At 38.0% G+C, this 18,670-nt stretch overlaps 1 protein-coding gene across 2 annotated transcripts in view; it reads left to right on the forward strand.

Moving 5' to 3' along the window:
- The window catches only part of LOC106471901 (methyltransferase-like protein 25), a 43,157-nt gene that overhangs the window by 7,119 nt on the left and 17,368 nt on the right, over positions 1-18,670 (forward strand). For both annotated transcript variants that reach the window (XM_013932527.2, XM_022400515.1), the window contains one exon: positions 12,205-12,332. In XM_013932527.2, coding sequence (XP_013787981.1) covers positions 12,205-12,332 — 128 coding nt within the window. The remainder of the gene's footprint in view (positions 1-12,204; positions 12,333-18,670) is intronic.

Raw genomic sequence — 18,670 nt, forward strand, 5'->3', positions numbered from 1 at the left:
ATGTGCCACATGGTCAGAGCCTGGGCTTTCCTCCTTTCTTGGAGTTAATAAAACCAGATATGTGAAATTTTTTCTTTGTCTTCCCATTTCCTTTTAAGTGAGAAACCTTCAGGCCAATATCTTGTTCTCCCTCACCTCACTGAATATTCAAGTTCATGCTATTAGGTTTGCAGACCAATTATGTTCTGTGGCTAGTATGGCATGCCATATGGAAGACCATACTGTGGCTTAGCATAGGTCTGCTTTTCCCTTTTTGGACTCCCAGTAGTTGGATTCTCTACTGCCTCTGTGGATTTTTGATCCCACTGCTTGCTGTATTTGCTTCATGTTATCCACCTCCTTTGTTCCCTTTCTTTGATTCACCTTCTGTCTGAGGCTCTTCATCATTCCCTTGTGTGGTTTTCGGGGGTGGCTCATGTCCTGTTATTTTTTTTCCATGCTTGCATGATTGTCCTCTTTTGCCTTTTCCCTATCCATATGGCTCCTCTGTTGTTGGAATCTTTTGGGTTAGAATGACCTTTTGTCATTAGGGACAGCTAGTGGAGATAGCCCTTGTGTAGTTTTGTGCAAAATTCATAACAAACCAAACCCATATCATTCCTCCTTCCATGGGATTCTATTTCCAGCCAGTATCTTTCTAAGTAAGTTCTATATCTTCTTCACCAGGGCACTATAGAACAGGGAGATCCTTCTCAGCCAGGTTTCTATTCTTATTTGTTCAGAGTTCCCAGGAAGACCAGGGACTGGCATCCCATCATTGCTTCCTCTTCCTTGAACTGCTTCCTAGACCTTTCCCAATTCACCAAATACCTATTGCTTTGATGGGCTTTCACTTTTGGTCTTTGCTTACCCCCACATTTTTTTGTCCATTATGGTTGTGTTTACTGATTCTGGGCTAGTTTCAGCTCCATATGTTTTTGTCAGGTTGTCAAGTCCTTTGCTTGTATTCTCCATTCCAGGAGCCTTTGTTCCACCTATATATGGACGATTGGCTGCTTCTAGCTCCTTCATGTGCCACCTCTTCCCTTCACTCTCAGTTTCTTATTCAAGTGGCTGCATGGATAGATTGACTGGTCAAGGTGGAGAAGTCCTTCCTCTCCCCCCACTCAACTCCTTGTTCATCTCGAGATATTTTTCAATTCCTGTCTCTGCTGGACCCACCCTTCTCCCCTTTGCCTGCAATCTGTGATGCTTCTCGTTTGGACCATTTCCTCCTATCTTTCTCCCACTGAGTGAGAGGTTCTGTCTCTTTTGGGGACATGGGCTTCTTTGGAAGCCCTAATCCCACTTGGTCAAGCCTACATGCAGCCTCTTCAGTTGGCTTTACTAGATCAGTGGAACCTCATTTGGGATACCTTGGCTACCCCTATCCATTTTTCTCCTTTCCTTCATGTGAAATTCCTCTGGTGGCTGGACAGAGACAACTCCACAGTAGGTGTTCCTCTTCCTTCTCCTTGTCTAGGGGTATACTTCTTCACGGATGCTTCTCTTTTGGTTTGGGGTATATATCTAGACATACAGGAGGTTTCAGGTCATTGGTTTATCGACAAATCATCTCTACATCTCAGTCTTTTCAAATTGCTTCCTGTCCTTCAAGCTTTGTTTCACTTTCTTCCATCTTTCCAGACCCAGTTGGTTGTGTTCCATTCCAACAACTCAGTGGCTGTATCGTCCTTCACTCTGCAAGGGGCACTCACTCGAGGTCTCTTTGTTTCCACATATTGAATCTCCTGTTTTGGGCCAACAACCATCATATTCGCTAGTTGGTGTATCATATACCTGGTCCCTGAATCTGGTCATGGTTCGTTTATTGTGCCCCAACATGATTATCCCCACAAAGTGCTCCCTCAACCCACAGGTGTTTGGCTAGCTATGTTCCCAGTGGAGTACTCCAGACCTGGATTACTTCAACACCCAACTGCATTCCAAGCTTCTCAGGTGTTGGCCCCAATTCCATATCCTTTAGCTGTAGCTGTCAATACCCTCAGTCAAGATTGGGGACCTTTTCCCTTTATGCATATCCTCCCATCTGTCTTCTTCCTCATGTCCTCTCCATCATCCACACCACCCCATGTCACATCCTCTTGGGGGCACCACTTTGGGCAGTACAGTCATGGTTTTCACTTCTGCATCCTGTCCTATTGACACCTCCTCTTCCCCTCTTCCCCACCCTCCTCAGACATCCCCACTCAGGCATGCTACATCCTTCCATTCCTACAGTCTGTCTTCACATTGTGGCTTTTATCTGGTCCCTTGTCAGACGGTCCCTAAATTTCATTTACCAGTGTAAGTGGTATGTCTACTGCCATTGGTCTTTTACTCATGTCCCTCTGTCCCATCCTATTCTCCTGCACCTGACTTCCTTCTTTATCTGGCTTATCGACAAGGGGCTTTTGGTATCCAACTTTACTACCATTTCTCCCTCTTTTATTTCTCAAAAATTCTGCAAAATCTGCTCTTTCTGCTGGATATAAGCATGCCATTCAATTTAAAACTGTTGCTTAGCAACACAGCTTCTACTTTGCAAGTGAGTGTGCTTTATCTTAAATTTGGGAGTTTTTTACAACAATTTCATCCAGCACAAGTTCTTGGAATATTTTTGAATTACTTGTAAACAACCTGTATACACTGTACTTTGACCACTTGAATAGAAATGTCAAAGCTACACATGCAGTTTCTTCTATACCAGCTCTTTAAGTTGATAATTGTTAACCACAAAGGCACTCGTACAAAAAAAAATGCAGTTCTAATTATTGTTTTAGAGGTTTCTTTTAAAAGAAATGAATAAAAACTTAGATAATATATAACTTTCAATTATAACATACTTGATAATAATATTTTCATTGAAATACATTGACAGTAAAGTGGTTTAATTAAATTTTGAATGTAACACAGTAACATGCACAGAAAAGGGGCTTAAAAATGGTGCCATCCTAATAAAGTTAACATCTTTCTGATCTGGATTGTCTCTTATGCCCTCTGGGTTCTCCACTGTTATGTGGCTCACACTGCTCCCTTCTGTGGTTCCCCATTCATTCATCCATTGAAACCCTTCCCTGTGATATTTCTCTTGTTACCCTTATGAGTTGGATTCACCAGATTATTTGCCTGGATTATTCTTCTCTGTTGTATGATTATTGTATATTCCAAGTCTTCTCCCATCAAATCTGTCACCTTATGATGTACCTGGCTGCCCGATTCCATTGTACATTAGAGGGTATAGTTTTTCCCAGCATGTGGACCACTCCCCATATGTTTATTTCACATTATTTTCATCGTCTGGCCGTTTCCTGCTCTACAGGTTACCATATACCTCTCATTGCCAACTTGAGCTCCATGTTTTTTCTATGAGTGGGTAGGTGCTCTTTTTCTACTTTTCTTTTGTACAGGGGCCTTTATCGCATATATGGATTTCGCTCAGTGGCGAGTGTTGCTTGAATAGGTATATTTATTCTTAAACCCGCACTGTACAACCTTTCTGGTCAGTAACACAAAACACTATGAAGAGTTTTGTGTCATGAATATGTTTGCTCTGGACCATACATTTATGTACTAACATGAGTAAAGCTAAAGGGAATTGCTGCCCATCCCTGCCACTCCTTCTTTTGACTGAATCAGGAATGGTCTGCATTTCATAATAGGGTTTTGCGGTAACCCATCGCACTGTCTCCAGTGGTGCATTCCTCCGGACTCTCCAACACATTTACCCCCTTCTTCTAGTGGGGTATGGGAGTCATTACCATTTACCAGCTCCTAGCCACTGGAGTGGTAGACCATGGAGGCTTCCTCCTAAATGTGCTCAATTCCACTGAGTAGTGAGTAGGACAATGGTGTTCTGCTGGTGTACTATTCTAGATGCTGCCTGTAAATGGTGTATAGACACTGCTCATACGACAGACCTGATTTACTATTTCATATGCTGTCTGGTTATGGACTGAATGATTTCTGCCAAAATGCAGTTCACCCCTCTGGCTGGACACCCTCCTTCCTACCATTGCCTGGATGTCGGTTCCTGGGTGATACTGGTGTTAGTTGGAGCTGGACCCACCACATAATTTCTCATTCCCTATTGCCACTTTGTTCTGGACTTGAGTTGAACTGCCATATTGCTGCCCACCTCCCTATTGTTGTCCGGATATTAGTTCATGGGGGGGTACTGGTGATGGGTGTGTTGGACAGGCACACGTGATGATGCAGGTCCTTGGAATAGATATCTTCTTCCCTTCCAGTTCCTATGTCTGAGGTGGACGGTAGAGGACCCTTTTTCTCTTATGGGTTGGATATTCCTATCATGACACTGCAGGTGTTGGTTGAAGTACTGTTACACTGGTCTCTCCACCAGGTCAATGCTGGATTCTAGCTATTTTCTTAGTGGAGGTACGATATTGTATTGGAAGTTAACATTTTCCTACACTGGAAATGTATTTCTGATAAATTCTTACCTCCTCTTTTCATTTTCTTTTGCTCAATCTCAAACTGAAGTTGGGCTAAGCTGCATAGAGGGAGTCAGCTGCACTAGGAGTTGTGTCATGCTCCTATTGTTGCATGCTCATTTGAATGCTATCATGTAGCTGCTTCATGTGAAAATATGTGAGGGTAGGTGGGAGTATCAAGGCTTGTGGTGAGAAAACATTTGCACATATAGATGGCAGTAAAAGCTATTCTGTGAGTGGAGTTAAAATCTATCGGAAATACATTTTCATTGTAAGAAAAATTTTAACTTGCTAAACTTCAGCCATTTTTAAGATTTAATTTCATTTTTATGCTATTTTTAGATTTACTAGATAAGAAAATAGTGTTGAGAAAAAGTTGCGAAAAATTCTTTGTTTCAGTCAGTGATAACAAAGTAATCTTCATTTTACTTTCTAAATAAAATATAGATACTAGCCCTGATGATGGTAACTGAGTTACTGAAACTAGTCAGCTGTAACTAATAATATTTTTACCTTTCATTGTACCCCCAAAAATGTCAATTTTTGTGTTTTTTACTCGTAATGTAGTAGCACAGTGTGCCTGAAAAGAAATTATAAACATATACTTACTGACATGTGTTTCTTATGTATTAAGGAATACACACCTAGAGATTTTGATTCCACAAGTATGTAGTGGATTGATTATCATTCTTTTTCCGTTATGCTGGTATAGGCTTCTAGTATACAAAACATTTACTGACTTGAGTTTCATATTTATGAGTATTACAGACTTATTATATTTACAATGCATCTATTAATAGTAAGTGGTGTTTCTCTTCTCTCATCAAAAAATTCTGGCTTACTTCACTGGTACAGTAACTAATGTGTTTATTTCTCATGAAATAGCAGAGCACAGTTACTGCCTATCAATTATTGTAATTTTTTCATTCTCTTCCTCAGGAGGTACTGATCTAGTTCAAGTTTCTGATACATTGGTAGTGTATTGGCTGATTTTGTTTTGTTTTTTCATGCACAAAATGGTTTTGCCATCTTTTCTCTCAGAATGCACTGACCTAGGTTACTGGTTCATCCAGCAATTAATAATTTGCATTTCTCTTTAATTAGGAGATACAGAGGATTCTAGTCCATCAATTATTAAGTAATTGTGTTTATTATTCCACAGATTATGATAATCACTGGTGTATCAGCTAATTAAAGTTTAGTATTTATGGTTTACTAGAGGTAATTTTTTTTGGCAGTCCTTCAGATTTTAGGTGCATGATCATGCTTGCACATGATAATACATAAATTCTGCTTTAGGTGTATTGTTAATTGCTCACATAAATTTGTCATTATAGCTCATGTAAAAAAAACTTTTTAAAATCACAGGCAAAACTTTACTTATTTAGCGCATATGATGACTGGTATTTTCTTATCACGACTAATACTGCTGTTTGCTACTGTGACACTGATGATCCACTACATGGGCATTGTTGTTGAGCATGCATTAATCCAAATAGGGGACTACAGTCTACTTTTGTGAATGTAAAACAATGACAGCGACCAGTACAAGCGTATGCTTGTCCTCGTTTTTAAAGTGGGAATTGCCAGATACCATCAGCTATGAGAAAAAAATAGAATGTGGAACCGAGTTGTTTGTCCAAGGTCTTCCTTGACAAAATTTTTGTCATTAATAATTTTAATTTCACACCCAATTTTGGCTACTTTTTTATGCTCAAGATGACAGTAGATAAACTCTGGTTAATTTCATGTCAAACAATGTTTTATAGGACAATTTTTCAGGTTTGCATACTATACTAAAAAGAGGTATAATAAGTTAAACAGAGAAAGTATGCAGTCTCTCCCTAAATTTCAGGATCGTGCTGCCTTTGGTGTTAGAGTAACTTATCCTGTGCATACTCATCCAACATCATTGATTGTCTGCCATTATTTTTATTTACTTATAAAAGAAAAACAAATTCAGTTAGGCCTGTTTTTGTCAAATGTTGAGGAATTTCTAAGTGCTGCATAACTTTTATGAAGCTAACACACGTATACACAAATTTTTGAAAAAAAATATATATAAATAAAGATTTTTTTCAAGATTACTATTTGTTATATTCACCACATTATGATACACAGACCTGACAAAAAACATTTTTCACTGAATGATTGAAATCATTCACCATACTGTTTTCAGGGGAGTGGGAAAAATCACTTGGCATAGCATTTTCAGGTGAGTAAAAATATCATTCACCTGCTGTTTTCAAATACAAAGGACTGCTTGGTACTTCAGCTACTAAATTATTTCTCTGTATTTTTACTGGAAAGGTGCTGACCAAAGTATTTTCTACATCCAGAAATCAGTGATTTAAGATAAAATATTGATCTTGGTTTTAGTCCAACTTATACTATGTCCTGTCCTCAGAAAATGGTGACCTATATTATTTGTACAGTATATTCATAATTTGATGACTTTTATTATATCTAAGAAGATAATATATCTTAAGTTATTTTCCATCCTCCTTCTAAGAAGATTCTAACCGTGGTATTTGTACATCCATAAGTCATTGTATTTGGTTATTTATTAGGAGATATGGCTCTAGATTTTGTCTAATCATCTATGATGTTGCTCTTCTAAACTTTTTTCTCAGAAGATACTGAACTTGGTTATTGTTAAATTGATAATCTGTAACTTGAGTTTTTTTATCGATTAAAAAAATACAGATACAGATTTCTATTTTGTTAAATTGCATTGGCTTATTTTCCCTCTAAATCAAGCAACCAGGAGTGTCACTAAGTTTTAAAGTAATAGGGGAGTGAAAGAAAATAGGATTGGAACTGTTCCCCTCCCACACACATACACAATTAGGCAAAAACATTTAAATGGTGTGTAATTTGAATAGGCTAAGTGTAAAATTTGTACTTGTAATGTTATATATTTCATCTAGTTTAGGTCATGAAGAAAGGATGTTTCTTTTGCAAATTAGTCTGGCTCCAACAATTGTATACAAATAAGGGTTTTGAAATGCCAGTAGCCTTAAGATCCCCCCCAATTAAAAAACGTGTTTAATGTGTACTGCACTTGTGCATGATGTTATCATCATGTAACAATAGCCCTCCACTGATAGGAGGAAGACACAACGTCCTTGCACAGTAGCTCCCCCCTAAGTAATTTCTAACTAAAATTAACTTTATTCTTTTCCCCAGCATTGTCTGGAATGGACATGTTTCAAAATTGTTAATCAATTACTTGAGATTTATGATAGTGTATGATTGAGTTAAAATTTGTTCAAGTTTTCCTGGTTTAGTATTCATGTTTCTCATAATCAGCGTGATTTCTTTAATTTCACTTATGAAAAATAATTTGGTGATTTCCTGCCATGATATCACAATGTTAATAACACGAGACCTGTGTCTACTGGGAACTTGTTGTCTGTTGAGGATATGACAGCCATTGTTCGACATGTTGTGGATTCTTTCAGGCATACTGGGCCTCTTCTTGTCCATTTGGCTGACATTCTTTCTCCCTTATTGAACATAACCAGGATGATTGGCTATTTCCCTCATTAGGGTTTGCTCTTGACACAACTTTATTTGTGAAGGAAAATTCTCATCCTTCTAATATCTTTCTTGACACAATTTTGCAGATATGCTCTTTTCTTTCTTTTCCCCCTGTGTCTTTTGATTCCTCCTGTGTTTTACTACGTGAAACTTTTAATTAAGACTACTTTGTCTTCCCTCCTTTGCCTAACATTAGAGGCCATGCGAACTTGTTTTTCAAACAGCTGCAAACCCATATTAACATGCCTCATTCTCCTCATTTACTTGATTCTTTTGTCATGGCTGACAGCCATTCTTGATTTCTGTTCCTTGATTTCCAGTCTTTGGAATCTCTTTTACATGCTCTGGGGATAGACCACTTAACTTCTATTTCCCTTTTAAGTGTCCAATTTTCATACCTCAATCTCTTTCTTACCAACCTTCTGCATTACCTTTGGTCACTTCATCATATTTCGGAGACATTTCATCGTGCTCTGGAGAAGTTTGTTCTCTTCTTTTCACTATATTGACCCATACTTCTTCTTCTGCTCCATCCTATCTCACTTGATTCCTCTGATGTTGGGACTTATTAGAATGGAATACTCTCCAAGCTATTGTATTCCTCCCTCTTTTTCTTCCCATCTTCCTGACATCAGGGTCATCACTGATCTTGTTGGTGACTACCCTCTTCGATCTGGCCTTGTGGGAGTCAGATTCTCTCTCTCTTCAGCAGCCTTTGGTCTTCATTTTTGATTGGCTGATAGGTTCTTCAGGTCTCACCCACAGCCTATATCTCCACTTCTCCTTCTTCCTTTTTCTGGTTTCCTTTCTTCCTCTCTTCTATCTCATTTATTTTCAGCATCTTGAGAATGCAGTCTTAAATCTCTTGGCCAAGGATGCCATCGATAGAGTATTTACATCTATTGTGGGTTATTATTCTTGTTTCTTTATGGTCTGCATAAAGACCGGGACTGGAATCCAGTTATTGGCTTGTCTCTCAACTGGTTTCTTTCATCTCGTGATTCCACATGGAGGGTTTCTTTTCTCTCTGGTGGATTACCAAGGTCAACATTTTGGATGCCTTTTACACTTCCGATTGCCCCATCGTCCAGATGCTTTCTGCATTTCTTCCATTTGGATAGAGTCTTCCAGTTTAGTGCTCTTCATTTTGGCATTGTATCTGTTCCTAATGTTTTTAAAGTGTCATAAGGGCATTCACCTGCCATATTTAAGAACTGAGGCTGAGGTTCCATTATGGATGATTGACTTCTCCTTACCCTTTCTTGGGAGCGCTCCTTTCACACCTGCATTTTTCTGTTGGAGGCTGCTCAGCTAAGCTGGCTTGTCCAGCCTTCCACATCTTTTCTCACCCCCTATTCAATATTTGGTTCATCATTTTGTATTCTTCTTCTCCCTTCTCAGTCATGCCCAGCCTTCACCATTTCACTTATAAGCAATAGAATGTCTTGTAACTAAGATTTGTACTTTTCATTTACACCCTATTCATGAGATTCTTTCACTTTTTTGGAATTCTGGCTTTCCTCAAACCACTCATTCCTTTAGGCCACACACACATATGCCTCCTCTTCACAGATGCTTCTCTGTTGAGCTGGGAAAACAACATTGACTTCTGGCAAGGGAGCTCTAGAGGAGTGTTCTTTTCACATTACACATACTCAAACTTCTTGCCATGTGTCAGGCATGTTCTCATTTCCTCCCTCTTTTTGTGGAATAAATGGCCATAGCCCATTCTGACAATTCCCTGGTTGTTTCTGATATCAATCATCAGGGGGTACCTGTTCCAGGATTTTGCTTCCTCGCACTTGACTTGCTGTTTTGGGTTCATTTCCAACGAGTTCTTTTCATGGCTTGGGGCTCTGACTCTGGTGGCATTCCTTCATCTTCACACATGGAATTTGTTTAATCCATTGCCTGTCCTCTTCACTTTGTTCAGATCTTTCCTTCTTCACTGACCCCCTCGTTCTTCTCCCATTCCTGACTGGAACCTTAATGTAGTTTTACATGCTCTTACACATCCTCCAATCGAACCATTGCTGTTATATTCCATATATTTCTATGAAGGCATATTTCCTTCTCATCGTCATTTGGATGCATATGCCATTGATGCTTCTTACACTCTCTTTCATCATACTTACTTAATTCTCCTCCTCAATCAGGTCTTTCTCTTCTGTCTCCCTCCCTTCGATTTCTCATCTCTATGTCCATTCAGACCCAGTCATCTACTATGTCAGTTTTGGGCTGTTTGGAGTTACTTGGCACATATATATTTCCCTATTGTGGGTCCTGTCATCAATTGTTTCATCTTGAGACCCCTGTTTGTCCAGAAACTTTTTTGTCTTCATACTCTTTCCATTTTATAGGATTTCCCTCAGGTGGTTGGTGTTGCCTCCCATAATATGCTTATTTCCCAAAATCTGCATCAGGCTGGGTATAATGGAAAGCACTCAACTCATCCACTTTGGCCTTGCCAATGCCAACTGTTGAGATGGGATGTTCTGAAAGACCACTAGAAGCATCTATGTGATATTAAAATCACTCAGTTGCTCGATTCAGACTATACATTCCATGGACTATCCTGGAAAAAGCCGGCACCAGGAAAGTGACTGCCCACTTCATTAGCTTGTTTTTGCCGGCTTTTAGAAATATGGTCACTCATTGCGTTGTTTTCAGCAAAGGACCTTTTTGGCAGGCAACTGATGGGAATCCAGGCACTTCTCCAGGTCTCCTCAACATGATTCACCCCATTCTGTGTAGTGCAGGTCACCCCTCAAACATCATCCCAATCCTGGTCTGTCCATTTGAGTCGAGGTGAGACACACACCATATGGTTTGATCATGGCCTAACCACACTACACTTCTTGGCTTGCTGACCACTTGTGATTTATTGCTTGGCTGGTCATGCTAAAATTCTGCCCATCCCTGCAATACTTGGGGCTCTTTTGCCTTTTCTTCTGGGTGAAGATTATACCCTGGTCGAGATGAGATGTGATCTCCCATAAGTGTGCCATTATGGAACCCTTTTGAACATTTTTTGAAGGGAGCTTATCAATATTTAATGTTTCTAACTGCTTCTCCACTATTTCACTGTGGTATTCAAGCTGTTAAGTGTGTGGAGGTGAGGTATAGTCTCAGAAGTTAACATTTTCCTTATCTGAAATGTTTTTCTGATAGATACTCACCTCATTACACCTACCCACCTGTCATCCCCAGTTCTGATGCACTCTCTTCTTGCCTTCTCTAAGAAAGAAATTAATTTGAGTGCAAGTATTTAAGGTGAGCTACTGTGCAAGGAGGTTGTGTTGTCCTCTTGTTGGTGGAGGTTTATTGTCTCATGATGATAACATCATGCACGAGTGTGCAGTTCACATTATACACCTGTTTTTAGGTAGGAAGTATCTCAAGGGTAGTGGCATGCAAATCTAATAGGCAGATGCACGAAAGAATCAAGCTATTCTGTGTGAGAGGTGAGTATGTATTGAAACTGTATTTTCAGGAAAAGAAAATGTTAACATCTTCATTACATTATACCAATTAAACATCTGGGCTACTATATTCTTAAAGCATGTTCAACATGATTAAAAATTGGTCAAATGTAACATTGTGAACAGCTTTACAATGGAGATGTTTTTGTTTAAGAAATTGAAACTGGGAATTTCAGTCCATAGGAGTGAGCTGTCATAAGGAATGTATGATTAACAACAATTGAAAATTCAGTTTCCCATCAATATTACTTTTTTATTTTATTTTATAGAGCTATTCATAATATTAAATTTAACCACCCAGTGGAATCCTCATCTCTTAATACTTAGTCAGTTTTGTTTTTAGAAAACTAGATAATATGGTATATAAAAATGTACTATTTTACAAGTGTGAAGTGTGTCATGGAGCATGTTCTTGATCATTATATATATATATATATATATATATTTAAATATCTGCATATTCTTCAAGTCACTGTTATTTAATTACAATATAATTTCACCAGAGTAATGTATATGGAAAAAAAAATTCATTCATATACTGTTTTAAAATACATTCATTTACAGGCTTGAACTGTAATAAAGATAGCATATACTTCCTATTATTGTTATGAAAATTGAAGATACACAACTGAAAGTAGTCATATGTAAAGACGCAAGTTGTCAGGGAAAACTGACACTTATGGAAGATGCTGTTCTAGGCTACTAGTATGTCAAATTACAAGTGACTTGTTTGTGTTTCCATTCAGGAGATAAAGATCCTATGGATGTGGGCTTTCCTCTTAGTTCTGTACTTAGACAAAAAAAGTTTTCTCTCAGCAGAAATGCGAGGATGTTGGCATGTCAGGCTTTTGAACGAATCTCCCAAAAAGGAGAGGTAAATTTTTAACAATAAAACATTTAAGCTTTTAAAAAAGTAATAAAATCATTAAATTGTGCAAAGTAGACGTTTAAGTAATATGAAGTTATGTAGATCTCAGTTTTTCCATGAATGTTTTGATCATTTCAGTAAATTCATGTATGACAATTAAGTGCTGCCTCATTACTCTGTATGTTACTTTCATGAACAGCTACAATATCAAGGTATGTGTTAGTGTTAACTTTATCACCAACACTTTGCTTTTACAATATGTACGAAATACACTGACTAACTTGTACTGTCTGTCAAGTAAGAATCTTAGGATAAGTCATAGCAATATGAACTCTTAAGCCAAATCAACTTAAATGGTAACATGTAGAGTTTAAATTGTTGAAAAGAGCCTTACTAGCAATTGCTAGTGGGTCAGTTCTTTAGCTCAGTGGGTAGAGCACATGCTTGTAATTAGAACAAGTGAGTTCAGTGCAGGAATTGAACACTTGGCTACTCATACTTCAAGCATGTTAAATAATGGAAGTTTATTTTTTATACTTTCTTCAGTATGAAGTCTGTCTGGATCTTTGTAGAGCAGATGCTCTCTTTATCACTGAAACAGTCTTACCTACCCTCACCCAAAGCTACCTTGATCCTGGTCTGCCCTCTAAGCATTGCTAAAAAGTTTGCTACAGTGCATTAGTCTTTATACCACATCAGTTTTGCACCATTTCAGAACATGAGCTGATCATTTGACTACCCTCTTCCAATTATACTGTGCCATTGCTACTAGTGCAGCTAGCTCACTCTTCACTTTTCGATTAGCATTCTTGTGTATAGACGTGTCTTAACTTGCTCTCCATGTGACTACAAAATTGTGATTGTGCTTGATCACAAATTTATATCAGTTTGAACTTCAAGTTTCGACTTCTTGTATTTGATTTCCATTGTTTCTATTTGTTTATTTTAGAAATATTTCTGTTTTACGAATTCTAATTTGTTTGTAGGAATTCAATATTTAATATGGCAGATGGTGAATTTCCTGCAATAGTCGACAATTGTTCTGACATTAATCCCCAGGTCTCAGGGTCTATGACATTTGCTGGGGAAGTATAGGCTTTAGTTTGTGGGAAGTTCATGTCTTACGTTTGGGTAATGATTTCATTCTTTCACATTATAATTTTTTGTGAGGAAGGATATAACTACTGAGCGGAAATTTTTTTCTACAGCACCTTCCACCACTTACCGCGTTTCCAGGTAATCTCCTGGGTTAGGTATTGTTTTTTCTCACAGGAGAGCTGTGGTAAGTTTTCCACATGTATTCCTCACTCCCAGTAGGTATACCCAACTTTAGCAAGTTTATATAAGCTTGTGTGGATTGACCAAATTTCCGCATGCGATAATTTAGGTCTTTCATGTCTTTTCTGCTCTGTATTTGGTAAGTTAGATTTTTACAATTCTTTTACCATCTAAATTACTCTAGTTTAAATTTGCATTTAGAGTTTGATTATTACTTTGTTTTGGTTTAATTTTCAGTATATGTACAAGTTTTGCACAATAGTTACCTTTTGGGTAATTATAACTTTGGCCAATTTTGTGGATTTATTGGTTTGTTACTGATACTTTCTTTCACTGTTTATGTTAATTAGTTTGTAAGTTCCTTTTTCTTTACTACTAGTCACATCTAATTGAGGATTAGATTTGAGTCAAAATTGTTATTGTTAACTAGGATCCTTTTTATTCTCATGTTCTTCAGGGTAGGTTCTACTTTCGTGTCCTTTGTTTTTCAGTTATTTTAGTGGACTTATAAAGTTCGATATTTACATGTTTTTTTATTTTCTGATTTCCTTTAGTGGTTTTGAACTTTAGGTGTTGCTTATTGTTTTATGTTTTAGGTGGAATTTCATAGTTTTGCAGGTTCATTTTTTTTATGTACTTTGTAGACTCCATAAATTTCTAGGTTTTGTTAGTTTGTTAGTAATGAGTACTTTCTCTAAGTATATTTAGTTTGTGTGTATTTTTGGCTACACTTTATGACAGTTCTGTGGGATCTACGGTTATGTCTGAAGGTTTCTGTCTTCAGTTCTACTCCCCCCTATCCACTTCCCAGATCTCCTTTCCTCCTCCTTAGGATCATACATCTTTTAGTCATCTTGCCTAGTCTGTTCAAGATGTACTACACAAAGGGATTATTGGTCAAGCAGTTTCCACTCAACCCACTGCTACATATTCCTTGTACCATCTTTCCCTTAAGTCCTCTTCCTCCTCCTCCGTGCTTGCAGTTGTTGTCGGTCTGATATTTATTCCATTGATGTTTCCCGCATCCTTTACCATTCCTCTTATGTTATCTTTTTTCTTGATCAGGCCTTCCTTCCCTAAACATCTGCTTCCTGGGCAGGTGGCTTGGCCTTCCCCCCAATTTCTGTACCTTTCATTTCTCACCTGTACTCCCATTTGATTTGGATAAACTTCTTTGTCCAGTTCATTCCTTAAGATGTTATGTGACTCATAATGCTTCCTTTCTTGCTATTGTTCCCATCTGTTTGTTCCAAGGATTCACACTGTGTTCCATGATCTGTCCACTATTGGACTCACTGGTTGGGTTTGTCAACTAATACAACTAGCGTATTCTTAGTTGTCCATGGAAGGTTGCTGTCTGCACACTGTTTCTACACACCCAATTCATCATCTAACTATGTCTGTAACTGCTCGCCTTTGCGGCCTTTGTAGGAGATCATTCAGGCTGGGATTTTGACAACTCCCAATACATTCGTCACACATTATATGTGCAACCTGGCTGTTTCTTCCTCAAGCAGGTATTGTCTTCCTCCTGTGGCAATTCTACATATGTCTATTTGTGTTTGACTGGGGTAAGTCAACATAGTATTTTTCTATATATTTTTAGTTGATAAGTTGATACATATTATATTTCAGGATCCTACCTTGTAGCAGGTGTTGTCTAGTCAGGTATTATATTTGCTGTAGATGTGAATAATTCTATAATGCTCACTGTTGAGATGGGATGTTTCTGTAACACCACTGGCAGCTCGTCCAATGGTATATGTATTTGTATATATTTTTTCACTAAATGTTACTAGTTTCATTTATAAAGGTCTGTCACTCATGGACCTCATGAGTGAAGCAGATGGGGATTTCTGCCCATCCCTACTGACCCATTATTCCTACAGCTAGGATCTATCTTCTCTTTAAAACAGGGAATTGCAGACCCCATTGCACTGTCTCTGGTGTGTCATTCCTTCAGACTCCCTGATGTGTATTCACTCCCCTCTCTTGTAGTGGAGCACGCGTATACTTACCACTTCTGGTTCCCAGTCACTGGAGTGTTGGACCATGGAGGTTTACTCCTGAGTGGGTTTTGAAAAATTCAATATAACTATCTAGCTCATGTGTACCAACTCGGCGAGAAGATGGCTACAATTGTTAAAATCATTACAGTGAATTATACAATAATATTCAGTATCCAAAGCACTTCCCCTGGATGTTTTTGCCTGGGCAGACCACACTTGTTTATCATATATTTCTTATGCAAGGAACTTCTATTGGATGTTTTTTACATGGATGGACCACACTCAGCATTATCCAATGTAATCCAAGGTGTTTCTACTGGATGTTTTTTGCCCAGGCAGACTGCACTTAGCCTAATCCCATGTATCCAAGGGGCTTCCCCCTGGTTGTTGTCCATGCAGACCACACTTGTTGATATCTAAATCTTATGTAGGGCACTTCCACTGGATGTTTTTGCCCAGATGGACCGCACTTGACATAATCCAATGTATCCCAAGGCTTCAGCCTTAGCCACATATAGTTATTTCGTTTTTCTCAGGCACCATACTATGGCTTACTATCACTCTGTTTGGTGCTACGCCTTTCTACATATGTGGACAAAGTATGACATGTATGTTGACAATGGGATGTTATGAAAACCCTCACGATCACACTCAAACCTGTAATTTTTTTCATAATCCTATCTATCCAAGGCACTTACCCTGGATGTTTTTTGCCCAAGAGTACTGCACTTGTTGATCATAATATCTTATACAAGATGTTTCCACTGGTTGTGGATGGACTGCACTTGACATACTCTGATGTAACCCAAGGCACTACCCTTGGCACATACTTATTTGAGCCTGTTGTTGCTTACACACTACACTTTCCGTGTTTGTCAGTTCCATGTAGTTGCAAGTCATAATAATACAGCACTTCTCCACTGATTGGGTGCTGTATGTCTTTTTACTGAATGCATTGGTGCCTGCCAATTCAGTTCCTCCCTCTTTGTGTTACTATGTTGATTACTAGGCAAATTGCATACCTGTGCCACAGGTAGAGCAATGCTCCACAATAATATTTACTGTTGTATTGTTGTTGAGACTTAAATTACTATATGTTAACCACAGTTAATGAGGTAGCCTAAATAGCATTATTAGTAGTACTTAAAATTGGTGTTATTCAGTTTTTGAGCTTACTTGTATTATGTCAACTTCTAATATACATGACATGCTTTACAACTGAGTGCATTGGTGCTTGCCAGTTCAGTTCCTCCCTCTTTATGTTACTGTGTTGATTACTCGGCAAATTGCATACCTGTGCCAGAAGTAGAGCTAGGGCCCCACAGGCGTGCTTTCCTTTCATATTCTTGCACACCTGAATGCGTTGGTGCTTGCCAATTCAGTTCCTCCCTCTTTGTGTTACTGTGTTGACTACTGGGCAAATTGCATACCTGTGCCAGAAGTAGAGCTAGGGCCCCACAGGTGTGCTTTCCTTTCATATTCTTGCACACCTGTTCTTTCAGTGCAATTGCTTTCCGCTTGAGGTAAGACCATTTCAGAAGTTAACATTTTCTTGCACTGAAAATGTATTTTCAATAGGTATTTACCTCCTTTCACCCACTCTCCACCCTTCCTCCCACTGATATGCTGGTGTTTTTGGTTTGTATCTACCACTTCTTGAAAATGAGGATTATTCTAGAATAGCTGCACTATTATAGATAGCACAGTATGATTGGTAGAGGGTAGTCACATGAGCAGCACATGTTGTGAAATGGCACAAAACTGATAAGGTATAAAGACTGGTGCACTCTAGCAAAATTTTTTTAGCAATGCTTAGAGGGCACACCAGGATCGAGATAGCTTTGGGTTAGAGGGGGTAAGTACCTATCGGAAATACATTTTCAGTGTAAGAAAATGTAAACTTCTGAGCTTTGTGATCCATTCAGTTCATTAGAAGACATTTAGGAAAGATAGGAACTAACCTGGTGATGGAGTATTTGACAATCATTTATTTCAACTTAGCTAAAAGCAACTTCCCTGTTTTATTGTTGTTGAAACTTGAATTACTATATGTTAACCACAGTTAAGGAGGTAGTCTTAATAGCATTATTATTAGTATTTAAAATTGATCAGACTAAAGTTACCAATTTAAACAAGGGATATAAACAGTATTTAAATAATTTAAAAACTTATATTGGAAGTGAAGCCATATAAGTAAAATATTTTGTAACATTCAGTATATATTTGAGTGATTAATTGATGAGCATTAATTCCAACAATTAGTGCCACATGAAATTATTAGTTCATCAAAATTACAATTAAATCAGTTGAAGTCACTAAAATAATAAACGAATTAAAATTACTGTTATGAGTTTTCCAACAAGCCAAATAATCAAAATATTGGCTGTAAAATTTCCCATTATTTTGTCTGTGCAGAGAGTCATACTGTTTTTCTAATGTTTCTTCTTTCTTTCGTTCTTCTTCTTCCAAACACTTTTCAGTCGACTACCATTCCTTCACTTCTTGATGGATTGACTTGAAACTTGGTAGGGCTATACCTTGATCCAATATCCTTGACACCTTTTTATTTAGACCTTTTTAATAATTTTATGGAGTCAAAGTCAAACAATCCCAAAATGTATATTTTGGGTTCCTGTGCAGTCATATTTACAGAAATCAAGATGAAGATTGGCACATGTGCCTAACACACTGACTTACACAGAAGTTGGATTTTCCCATTTTGAGTCTTTTTAGGCAGGTCAGAGCTCACAAAAAAACATAATTTGGGGTTTTTGGGTCAATTACTCAGCCATATTTTGACCAAGTTGCATGGGATTTGGTACAAAGATATTTTTTACAGATCCTATATATATACACACATACAAAAATGTAGGATATGTCCCTTTTTGACACATCATTTTACAGTACCCGTGCTATAATAACACATCATTTTACACTACCCATGCTATCATAACATCATTTTACAGTATCCATGCTATGATAACACATCATTTTACACTACCCATGCTATCATAACACATCATTTTACAGTACCCATGCTATCATAACACATCATTT

The sequence above is a fragment of the Limulus polyphemus genome, unplaced genomic scaffold (assembly GCF_000517525.1).
Source record: "Limulus polyphemus unplaced genomic scaffold, Limulus_polyphemus-2.1.2 Scaffold4952, whole genome shotgun sequence".
NCBI classification, from domain to species: Eukaryota; Metazoa; Arthropoda; class Merostomata; order Xiphosura; family Limulidae; genus Limulus; species Limulus polyphemus.